General features: G+C 42.7%; 1 protein-coding gene across 3 annotated transcripts in view; it reads left to right on the top strand.

Moving 5' to 3' along the window:
- LOC124156625 (GAS2-like protein 1) overlaps nucleotides 1-9,791 on the top strand; it is a 329,284-nt gene extending 319,493 nt beyond the window's left edge. For all 3 annotated transcript variants that reach the window (XM_046531275.1, XM_046531274.1, XM_046531276.1), the window contains 2 exons: nucleotides 3,465-3,885; nucleotides 5,995-9,791. In XM_046531275.1, the coding sequence (XP_046387231.1) occupies nucleotides 3,465-3,885; nucleotides 5,995-6,460 (887 nt within the window). In that variant the 3' untranslated portion in view covers nucleotides 6,461-9,791. The remainder of the gene's footprint in view (nucleotides 1-3,464; nucleotides 3,886-5,994) is intronic.
- Nucleotides 9,792-12,406: the final 2,615 nt, after the last annotated feature.

Genomic DNA, 12,406 nt, shown 5'->3' with positions numbered 1-12,406 from the left:
TAGATGGATAAAGAATGGAATCCAGAGGTGGTCACAAAAAATGAATCGCAGCATTCTTTTATTTTATTCTACGCCGTTGCTTGCTTTTCAGAAAAATTTGAGTCACAAGAGGAATGTTTCGCGGCCCTTGATTTGGAAACTGTGAAGATAAGAAGACATTTGTGGATCAGCAATTTCCATTTAGTTGATTGTCAGGATAAACCGCAAGGATCCAAATAAAGGTTGTCAGGCCGTCGTATAAAGTACGACTGATGTGCACCACAGGGGAAATGGGGTGTTTGAGGGAAAGTCAAATCCAAAGTTGCCCAAAGAATGTGCATTGTGCAGTTCTCTCATATGTTGCTCTTTCCCCAGTTAAAACCAAATAGAAATTGGATTGGGATGATATTTTCACCACGGGTTCCAGTGATAGTGAGAGTGCAGGTGATCACGGTCATCGTCGACGGTCATCCCTCTAGGATTTCCGATTCGGAATTTTTAAGTGACAACCGATCGCAATGACGATGAGCTCGCCTTTAGAGTAGGTTTCAGATATATCGTGAGAAAAGCTCCCAAAATGTATTAAATTCTCTGTTTGGAAAATATTCACATTTTAATGTTACTTTAGGAAGGCCTTAATTACAAAAGTAAGTTATTAACACCTGAAGACGTTGTGTTTATTATATTGATCGAAGTGCGATTGACCGATTCTTTCTGCAGAATAGGAAGCGGCTTCGGGGTTTTTGAGTCACAAGATGGTAGATTGTGTTGGAAATTCGTGCATATTATCGCTACTTAATTGAAACAATTAATAGTCTAGCTTCATCAGATTTCAGTCTTATAGAGCTTCCTGTCGCCTTCCAGGCAAGGTATTTTTAAGTTGAAAGTATCATCGACAGCCTCGAGGTAGAAAATATAAGTTCACCATAAGACTCTCTACCGGACTTCCAAAAGAATACACATTTCACATGAGTATACGCTTTCGCCAATATTACACGCAAGTCTCACTTTGTTATGAACTACAAAACATTTTAGATGCACATCAGCTACCTTTCCATTTCCGGCATCGACTTTCGGCGCCGACGAAGGCTACAGTTTCACTAAAATACACTGTTATCATGATGGAATCAGTTACAGGAAGCTTGCTAGGATCAGTCTAAGAATAACCACATTCCTTCATCTTCACGCAATCTATCAATGAAAGAAAAATAGATAAAATAATAGTCCTGTAGTCACAATAAATAACTCCGATACGTCTGCACTTCAATAAATGGATCGTAAGCACGCCGTCGCTTGTATTCAAGCATACAACCTCTACCATGTCCGTGCCGCCGTGCGTCCTCGTACTGAATAATAACGTCACTTTTCTACCAGCCAATCATCGGGCGTTTTCGATTCTCACTTGTGTTTGAAAATTCCCGGAACTTTGATGAATTAAATATCGCAAACCACGTCATAAAATAATAAAAAACTTTCACCGTAGTATGCAAACATATGTATTTATATAATTTTGGGGCTCTTGATTATATCTGAAATGTATGCAAGTTCCCTATTGCAACGCGAGCAGACCGGCAAAGGGAAGAGTTGGCACTTATCTAATATCTTCCTTTATGTGAACCTTACTTAATATATGTATTACTCCTCAATAAATACCCACATCTGATGCGTCGTCCCTAGACCCCCTCACCCATTATCTTGCTGTCCATTCAATATTGGATTGTAAAATAGATATACTCTCTGGGAACTCCACTTAGTGGCGGATCAAGGGGGGACACAAGGATCGTGACCCCCACCCCCAAATTTTATTTCTAACCCCCAAATTTTATCTGAAATTATATTTCAAACATTTAGAATTTTTATTAATGTAATAGTTTTAATATCATAACATGTCTAAAATTGTTCAATTTCATCTGTTTTTAGAATATAAACGATATCTTTGGCTCCGTAAATATGTAAAAAATAATTTTTTTTACATTTAGCCCCCGGGAAAAGGTCCCTCTCTCCAGAGGGGGGTATTCCATACTCCCCGGACGCAGATCATAACCGCCCCCCTCAAATTTAAAGCTGAATCCGCCCCTGACTCCACCTCAGTATGTTCCTGTACTTTACCGTGCTTAAATTCCTCCTTGGATTACGCTTATTGAATACGAGTCTGAGTACCTTTTTATTTTTTATTCGTACTAGAAGAAGTTGTATAGATTTCCTCGATTGAAGTGGCAAAGGCCAACATAAAAGGATACATCGACCAAAGTCAGAACTAACGTGAGCGAAGAATTTTTTGCTGATTGTCTTACAATAAATGCGTGAAAGCCTCGAGAAAGCGTGCGAACTCACTCATGTGGTCGATGATCGTGTCACGCAAAGAGAGAGTTTTATTTTTAGTGTTCCCTTCCAGACCCTTGACTTGGTCACAATCGCTCCCTCCCCTCGCCACTCACATTTCACCGTCTAAAAAGCTGCGTTTGTTTCCAAAGCGCCCGTCATCTTACGCGCACCTGGTTGTTTACAAGCGTGATTTCGGCCACTTGTATTTGCTAAAGTGCTCGAGGATTTCCCTGACTCAATGGCGTGCTTTGTCGACAGCTCTTGGGAATGGGCTAAGAAAACTTTCGTAGAGTAAGTATGTAATTCGATGTCTCCAAAGTCGGCCAGTCTTCAGTCCGCGTGAATGCATTCTCCTGCTCGTATTCTTTTCGTCAACTAATACACTGCTTCAGAGAAATTTTTATGTTTAATCCATTTTAGTTAATTGGATAGATATTACTAACAGAATAGTTTAAGGATTAATGAAATATCCCTTAGAAAGCCGTTAAACTCAACATTTTGAACCATTTATCTTAAAATTCCACAATTTATTAATATTTGGCACTTACCGCTTATCCTGGTGGGTATTCCATACCCCCACACACCCCGGTATTAGTTGCACCTAAGCCCCCCCCCACCCCCAGCCTTAATTCCTAGCTGCGCCCCTCCACTGCTCCATCTCTCATAGCAGTCTTCCCAGGCTAATCTTGAATGTGGGCCGCCACAATCCTCCTGTTATTTTCGCAGCTTTTTATTCTCCAAATCACATATTACTCCATCGTCGGTTTCTTTTTTTTTTGCACTCCACCAATGCATGGGCACTGAATATTTACTGTGAAATTAGGCCAATAGATGGTGGCAGCAGTACCGGAGAATCCCCCCTCCATAAGTCAATACATGAAGCGGAATATAACAACGTTTCTTTTTTAATCTAACAAGAACTTGATCAGAGAGAATAGCGTTCATAGCGGAGCTACCGTTTTTTCGACAGTCGTAAATCATTCATTGTATCGGATAAATATTGCTAATGCTGGGATAAATTTCTGATGATTTTGATGAAATGATATTCCCTCTGTTTCCAGTATATTCCAAAGCGAATTGAGTGCTTTCAGACCCGCGCGTATTTGCGAGGGCAGGAGGAGTGTCCCCTGTTGCTGACTGACCCTGCTTCTCTTTCGCAGGCCGCCCCGATTCTCGCCTGGCCACCGCCTCGGCGTCGTCGGACTGCAGCTCCACCCTCTCCGCCGAAGAGTCGAGTGTGGCCCAGCGTGCGGTGGCAGCACCGCCGCGCCCCGCACCCAAGCGCTCGCCCGCACCCGAGAAGCGGGTCGTGGTCGCGGAGGGCGGCTCCCCGCGGCGGCGCCAGGCACCCGCCGCCGCACCCGCCGCGCCCCGCTCCCCCTCCTCCACCGTATCGCGGATGACGAGGAGCAGAAGCGCGGGGGGCGACGCGGGCCTGGCCGCCGCAGAGCGGCACGTCATGGCCAACCGCAGCGTGCGCCTCCGATCGGCAGAGAGGCCCGATGACGGCGGGAAGAACACGTGGGCCGGCGGGAGGGCCCGATCCGCGCGGCCCGCGCTCACGCCGGACACCTTCCGCAGGTAAGACGGTGACGATGTGATGATGGGCTGCCCTCACCAGAAGGAAATCTTCGCGGAGAACGTGAAATCGATTCGGAGGGAAATGCCGAAAACACCATCCTTTCACCTCCTCCCCCAAAAAAATTCAATGTGGCATGGGATTCTTGGATATTTCAGGTTCTTTCACTCATTTGGATGGCTCTAGCTCCAAAACGATTTAACGTATCTCGAAAGTTATAAATTACTTGAACTCTGGATAGATGAGTAATTCATGAGATGCACCACTTACTTCTCCATTCCCATAAACGGCCCCCCTAAAACCCGCCAAATTTGAATTTTCTTACCACATTTTTTCGGAGAGTTCAACAGGCGAATAATAGTACACAACCTGCCACACTCCTACTTTCCAATTATTTTCGATCACTTTGAATGGATGGCAGGCTTTCAATTTGATAGGATTATGGAAAATCCATTGTCATTCTCGGCAAATTACCGACTACCGGCAGTTCTCCCCATTTCCCCATCGGAAAGTATGCCCACGTTTTATGGAGATCCCGAACTCAAATTGTGTCGCACTTTTTCTCTTCTCGTATTATTCAACCGATGAGGGTGCGTGATTCTTTTTTCGAACACCCCTTCCATTTTTAACTTCCCTCTTAGACTCGCTAAAGCGCATACTCTCGCCATCTCTCAATCGACTCTAAGGCTCCCGTATTTCATCGTTTGCACAAGAAGTTGAAATTCCTGAAAGTCCTTTAGAAATGTATTTAACGGTATCTATTTTCTTGCGTCCACTGTAACTACATCTCACGGCTAAAATCTTTTAAATCAGGCGTAAGACTGACGTGAATTTTACTAAATACGTAGCAAATAGATGTAAAATGCATGTAGTAATCATCCCGCTACATTATTATGTGCAACAGAAATTATAGAATTTTCAACTCTAATTATACCAATGCTTTCCCTTCAGCTCGTTGCAGTGGGCCTTAGCGACGCGCTCGCCTTGCTCCAGTTACACTGCTCTCCTCCTGAAAAATATTCTCCAGCAATTTCAATTTGAGATTGTGAGTGGATGTCTGCATGAATGAGTTGGCTGCTTCTGTTGTCATGACAGGATCCCATCAGCCCTGTCAAAAACTCCAGGTTTTATCCAAGGCACTCTGGGTGTTATCAGCCCTGCGAAATATTTTTGCCTCACGTGTGATAACCAGGAATGGCAAGTGAAACGAAAGTCAAAACCAGTGAGATTTCAATAGTTTCGTTCCCAGAATCTAAATGTAGAAACGAAAAATAATTAAACTCAGGGAGCTGAACTCAGGGTCGAAACGAAATCGGAGTGAAAACTACTTCGGGTCGAAACGAAAGTGAAACTATGGGACGAAACGAAACGCAGATAATGTTTCGCACCGGAGGGAGGGACCACGTGATTCACCTTCGAACAGTTTAGTTTCGACCCACACACCGAGTACGAAGTGTGGTTGAATGAAGTAGAGGTTCGGCCTACCGCCATTAAATGCATGGTGCACTCATATTTTTACCATTAACAGGAGAACTGTGAACGAAAACTGCTCATTCGATTTGTAAGTTCAATTATTTTAACCTCTCTACTCGCATGTCAAACGTAATGAGTCGAAACTATTCTATCTCATTCTCCTCCACTCAAATTTTGAGATTGAAACTCTTAACTATGAGCATTGAAGTTTCAAATAATTTAGTTTCGTTCCCGGGAGTAACGTTTCGTCCCAGGTCGAAACTGAACTTTTTGGTGATTTTAATCTCGTGCAGGAGCGAAAGTGCCTCGTATTTTCGTTTCGCTCGAAACGAATCATTTTCTTTTCGTTTCACTTGCCAACCCTGGTGATAACTCACATATCTCAGTGGGGTCGTATGTGTGTGTGTGGGTCCGTCTCTAGCCGTGAGTTTAAATAATTCCCGTAAATAACCACAGATGGGTTTTCAGTTTGAGAGGCTTCGGTTGTTCACTGCAATGGGATGTGCTCTTCCCGCAAATTAACGCAATAAATAATTATGATTAACATTGACGAGTTTTTCGTGTTTACGGGCATTGTAGTTCAATTAGAATTTTTCGAATGTATTCCTTGAGTATGTGTATTTACGGTCTGCCCACAGACCCGGCGCGGGATCCTCGTCGCCGCCGACGCCCTCTCCAAGGAGGAGTCTGCCGGCGTCCCTGGCTTGCGGCTCGCAGTCCGCGCCGCCCAGAAGGCGAGCCTGGAATTCTGGCCAGCAGCAGCAGCAGCCGATGCCGAGCAGGAGCCTTCACTTGGACCACAGGCGCCACAAGGGCTCGCTGCCGGCGTCGCTGCAGCCCTCGCCAACACGGGTGCCCGAGGTGGCGCCGTTGCTGGAGCAGATGCTGAGGGAGTCGCGGGCGGAGGGCGAGGAGGACGCCAAGGTGCTCAGGCAAATGCGGGAGTTGATCCGGAGGTACGCGGCCATCGTGGAGGGGAAGCTGGCGGAGGGGGGAGGGCCCAAAGAGGGCGGGCCCCAGGCGAGGGCCCCGGCCCCCAGTCCCAGGAAGGACTCCAAGCCGGGCAGCCGCATCCCAGCCCCCACCTTCTACCCCTGCTCGTGAAGCGGCTCACCTGCTCTCGTCCAATGGACGGCGGATTCGTGTAACCTGTGGGTTCGCGCCCTCCCACTGCACTTGGAAGGGAAGGTCGGTTGTGATTAGTCGTCTGGTGCTAGTAAAAAAGAAGAGAGTTTATAAATGCATAAATAAATAAATAAATATATTTAACCAATACGCTTTGCCCGATAACAAAAGGCCAGGTTATTATGTACGATTTGCCAAAATCAGAAAGTATTATATACATATGTCGCTACCAATATACGACCTGTTTTTTCTACCAATGCATTTTTATATATAGTTGTACTTCGCCGTATCTTTTCATCACAGTCCCTGAAAGAGGGCTCCGCCGATTGGCAGTGTGATCATTCGATTTATACGTTGACGCACACCCCTTCGAGAAGCAGGAGCTCGATACCAAATGTGAATGGGTTTCGAATGAGGAGGTCCAGTCATCGGGATCACCAGACCAGAGTTTAAAAGACTATAAGTGCCTCCGATGCAGGATTTCAGAAATACGCCAGCGTCTACCAATCAGTCATGTCCTCTTGGCTTGTTGCCTATCGATGTTTGGGGATACCTCATCTTCCTCCCTAAAGCGCAGAATCATGGGACTTCTCTGTTGCGGCGCCTCTATCATCACTTACAGATGATGTTGGCGGATTCAACGATCATTTCATCTCGTCGGAAGACTATTTGAAAATGTGGCGTTATAACGGATTGCCTTTATCCGTCGATGACATGACGTCCGGAACTCCTTTCGAATTAGGTTTTCTTCAAGGTGGCAAATGGTCGTTAGGCACTGCGGAATACCCCAGTATTTTATTTTTTACGACTCCATGGATCTTTATTCTATTGTGCTCCAGCAACTAATACCATCGTAGTTAAAGGTCAGTTAGTCAGTCACATGCTTCTCGAATCATCGCATCTGGTGAATAGGCCTAGACTTTCGAAAGAGCTGTCATTATCGGTTCTGAAAATTCACATCTCAGAATCAATCATCAATGAGTACTACCCAATCATCTGTCTGGAGCTCTAAGCATACGCGACTGCTTCATGAATTTTGCTCACTGTTATCTCTTCGATTCGCCAATGTTTATTCTACCAATCCAGTGGGCTAATTTCGGAGTACCCATGCAGAGTCTATAACTCCATAATTAGAGACTTCACTCCAGTTTCAAATTATTATGTTTCGAATTTCGAAGAATACACCCGTCAGAAAATAATATGGCCTATTATCCTTAGCTTTTATAATTCATTGGAGCGGTATATAAACCGTTTCCTGCTTGCTTTGCATATTGCCGTGTTATCTTCGCAACTGAACCCCTGGCCTCTCGCTTTGAGGGTATTGCGAACTTGCCGCGTGATGTTCATTGATTAATGACCTCGCGCTAATGCTGGTGCGACCACTTCTTCCGTGAAAATCGGAGTGAAATATTTTGGAGTCGTTTGTAACTAATGAAACCAGGGAGTGGTTAGTTGCACAAACGAATTGTGGATGCATGTCTTAGGACCGTCCTGGGTATCCAGTTTCTAGTTGTGATAGCGTGCACTTAATATTGTCTCTAATGTAACTTGTGGCATCGGTGGACTCTGGGAGCACACATTTGGTCCGCTGTCGTGCTTTAGGTGCACCGCTTGTGAATTGTACCATTTTATTTTCAGCTCATATTGGAGGGTTGAAGTCATATATGATTCTGTGGGCCGAATTCCAGAACCCGACTCTACCTTGGATCCTCAATCGTCCCTTCAGATCTCACACTCGAGTTGAGTTTGATTTAGAGTTCGTATTTAATAAACTAACTTCAACCCAGCTAACTTGTGCTACAGTAATTGAGGTAACGTTCACGAAACGTTACGAAACGAAATTGAGGTAACGTTCAGCATTTACGAAATAATAAATTTATCTAATCTCTTATCACTCGTGGTGTCATGCTCGTCAAAAATTAGAATTAATGCTGTACAATACCACGTTTGGAGGTATATTTACGGGCGCTATTTCGTTTCAAAAACATGACGTGGCGATAGCGGACATCTTGGAGCTTGGCGACTCAATTTGAGTTGGGGCTCAACTCGCCGAGTGAGGAGATTAATCTGATCGACTCTTGGGACTCTCAAATGAGTTCTCGTAACACCAACGAGTCAACCGAGTCGATTTTGAGTCAGGATCAAATGAAACTTAAGTAACGTTCTGGAATTCGGCCCTGAGTCCTACGGCATGAGCCTGGTAGAGTCATGTACATACATTTTCAAGAGGGACAAAACTCATCTCTTGTTAGTGAGGGATTTGTTCTCGCCACGTGGAAACATGTCCTCTGCCCTCATGTTCCTTTACTTTTGAGTGAGAGTGCATGTATTTGCTTGAAATTGGTGGCGCATGATCTGGGTAGGTCATGCGTTAAGTTACCGTCTAGGGGTTGATGATACCTACACTTAGTTTGGTCCCATCTAGTTCAATCTGCGATCCACATTCCATCCCACATTCCTGAACCGGAGTGATTAGATAGCCTACCAACGCCGACAGAATTTTCTATTATAAATTTTATACATGTCATTAGGAGAGGTAGTGTAATTAACAAGAATTTTTATAGGCACACTAATGAAATACTTCACGAGCTTCTGTTTACGTTGAGCTTGCTAGTAAACGTCTTTTAGGATGGCACATGGGCGTCATTTGCTATTATTTATATGAGGGGACGTATTTTGAGAGTTTTTTTGTAATTATCTCTCGATACACTTTTCAAGCAATTAGGAGGTTAAATTAAGTCGACATAAATTATTTCAGTGTTACTGGAGTTCCATTGTTTCAATTTTATATTGAGGGGGACGTAAACATTGACCCCAAATATTGAATTGGACGTGTCCAATCCCCTCCTAGGCGATGACCCTCGTTGCCGATGGTACCTTGATGAATCGCTGCATCGTATGCGTTTTTGTTGGTCTTCTGTGATTCATCACGCCACCCCACTTAATGCATCTTGGTTTCAAGCAAGAATCGTTTTTAGAGTGTGACTTGCCAACTGTGTTCTTTATGCTCATGTGTTTCATCGTATTGTTTGTGTAACCTTGGAAACATGAATTTTACGGTTGGACCCCTCGCGCATTAGTTAAAGTAATTAATTCTCGTTGTACTTACATGAAAATGTTGGTCATTATTTCTATGTTGTTTCATATTTATTGTGCAAATAAAATGTTTATCTGCGTTACAATGTATTGATTTTATATAAATTCTCACATTAATGGATATTTATCCGAAAAGAATTCTATGATAGTTGAGTTTGATTCATAAATAGTTAGAACAAGTTTGTAAAGGTAAAAAATAAAATTTTTAACGAAGCATGTGTGTGTTTTATTCTCATGTAAATTAGAAAACTTTCAAGTTATCAAATGAGCTAAATTCCAACAACCCCATACTGACGTCATCATCCTTCTGTGCTGTTTATATTGTTTCTAAACTCCTCGAAAACCAACCGTTGATAGTCATAGACATACGCCTTTCAGTTAGCACTAATGAATTATTGCAATGGGATCATTTGGTTTGGTTTGCGGAATATACCTTAACACTATCGCTTTACCACACCTGACAATATGATGGTAAGAACGGTGTAATTCCCAAACGCTGCTATTTTTTATCATGTAAGGGAATAATCTCTGAACGCCTCCATTACTTTTTAGAATTTATTTTCATCGAGAAATGAGTAGGCATATTCTCAATCGTTAACAACGGAGCTTCTAATCTATGTTCTATTGCTTATGAGAATATAAATTTTCAAGAACTTAACTTCAAGTTTGTAAAAACTATGCATTAACATTATGATCATCTCTACCTTTAGTTAGTTTACTCGCCAATTTTTGGCGGACATTATTCTGGCCGATTTTTCCCCCAGCATATCTAAGAGCTCCATAGAGTTGGTCTCTATTTCTTCAGAATATTCATCCTTCCTCCAATGAAACAAGTGGAAATACGGGTGCATAATGTCAATAATGAAAATGAATACATTATTTCAGAGCATCCGGATTCAGAAAATCATTACTGAAATTAAACTGAAAATAGCTTATAAAGTAACTTCAATGGAAAAGTTATTATTTCTCGACTTCCAATTTAATCGATGTCTTTTCAGCAAAGTTACTTTTCCTACGGGACTAGTAAATTTCCTTTGAAATGAGCTTTGACGCTGCAATCAGTTGATTTTTGTGACAACCATCCCTATATGGGTGACCCCAAATGTGAGTTTCGGCGGCGCATCACAACCAAGGTCACGCACTCGCCGTCGAAGAGTTTGGTCCCGGGCGAAACAGATGTCAAGGTCGCTGCCGCCCTTGTCAGAGAAATGAATGGGACAGCCACGGCTCTCTCTCTCCGTAGAGGTCGCCCTACTTACCCTCACCACTACGCTCCCTCCATAATTCTCATGTTCTTTTTCCGTAATCAACATCAACGGTGAATCCAGCAGCAGTCCGGTGAAGCAATTGTCGATGCCATGATGAAGATAAGACAGTGGTTTTATTTCCACCGTTTTGCTCCTTAACCGACTAGGGTTTCGACAATGTACACTATAGTTATTAAGGTATGTCAATTGACGCCCAAACCAGCCAGTTTGATACATTTTGGGGGTATTTTCAGTGCTGTGAGTGTAGAGTTTGTTAGCGTTTGCAGAAACTTTGAATTTAACATCCATACATATGAATCAGTAAACAATTAGCTTATGCTAACAAAATAATTATTTTTTTCTTCATTTTTTATTTTATTTCATTTTTTCTCATTTCATTTTATTTCTTTTACTGCAGATACCAATTTTTTTTATTTTTTGCCTTTCGCCATTTTTTTTATTTTAATGCAATTTATTTAATCAGCAATTGGAACTGGGCTAATTGTAAGAAGAAGTCGAAAGGCACATGCATGGCTCATAGTGGCGAAACTTGATGGGCCAACGGGAACTTTTATGTTCCTACCTAGTGGAAACACTTGGGTCGTAGTTCCATATCTCTGTAAGTAAATTAGATATGTTCATCATCTTTCCATATACTTTTATTTGTATGCTCCTCGAATCAATGCATCCTATGAATGCATTGATTCGAGGCTATCCGAGGATTCCTATGCTGGCCCCATGTTCTCGTCAATGTATTTTGAATGCCGCTAACATCATCCCGCGTCTTAAAAATGTGCTCTGTGTCGCTTCTTGGTAACATCCGGCCCGCCATCCCCATCAATGTCAGTGAAAATTTTCGCGAATTTACAAGTTAAGTCATAGAAAGTGTATGAATCGCCTTGAGGAATGTTTATCTTGACTTCCCTCATTGCAGAATGTGACAAATGCAGACGATTCCCAACGCTTTAATTTCATCATTTATGAGTACTACCCAATCACATGTCTGGAGCCCTTATCAATAGCATTTGCATACAAAATCACTTCCTATTTAATCTCCTTTTTTATTTCCCTCCACTAACCATTGTCTTTACAATTCTCACGCTGTTGTAAATCCATCCCATCCACTTGAATTTACGTGCGTAATCGCGTTATCATCTTACAAGAGCTTTGATTATCAAACAAAGAAAATGTCACTAGAATTTTGCAAACTTTTCACTGTAATTACGTATGTAGGTGACATCCTGAAAGCTATTAAACAACACGACTCTAAATGATGTACATCTCCATGCGAAAGTTTTATTCAATTGGCCTAAGCTGCCGAAAGATAATTGCGAAGATGTCATCAATAATTACACTCCCCGTTAATTATTCCCTCGGGGGAAAACGCAAGATGCTATTCAATATGTTGTGGCTGAAAATACGCAAAGCCAAATTTCAATTCGATCGCGAAGATTTTCAGCCTTCATGAACCCCCAAAATCTTCTGTATAATACCTCAAACCCAACCCCACACGAAATTTATCCAATCCCAATGTGGATCACCCTCCCCTGGTTTTTTTTGTTACGTCTCGTTTGTTTACGTC

The sequence above is a fragment of the Ischnura elegans genome, chromosome 3, assembly GCF_921293095.1.
Source record: "Ischnura elegans chromosome 3, ioIscEleg1.1, whole genome shotgun sequence".
In the NCBI taxonomy this organism is placed as follows: domain Eukaryota; kingdom Metazoa; phylum Arthropoda; class Insecta; order Odonata; family Coenagrionidae; genus Ischnura; species Ischnura elegans.
The sequence above is the reverse complement of the archived record's forward strand: the minus strand, read 5'-3'. Positions and strand labels throughout refer to the sequence as shown.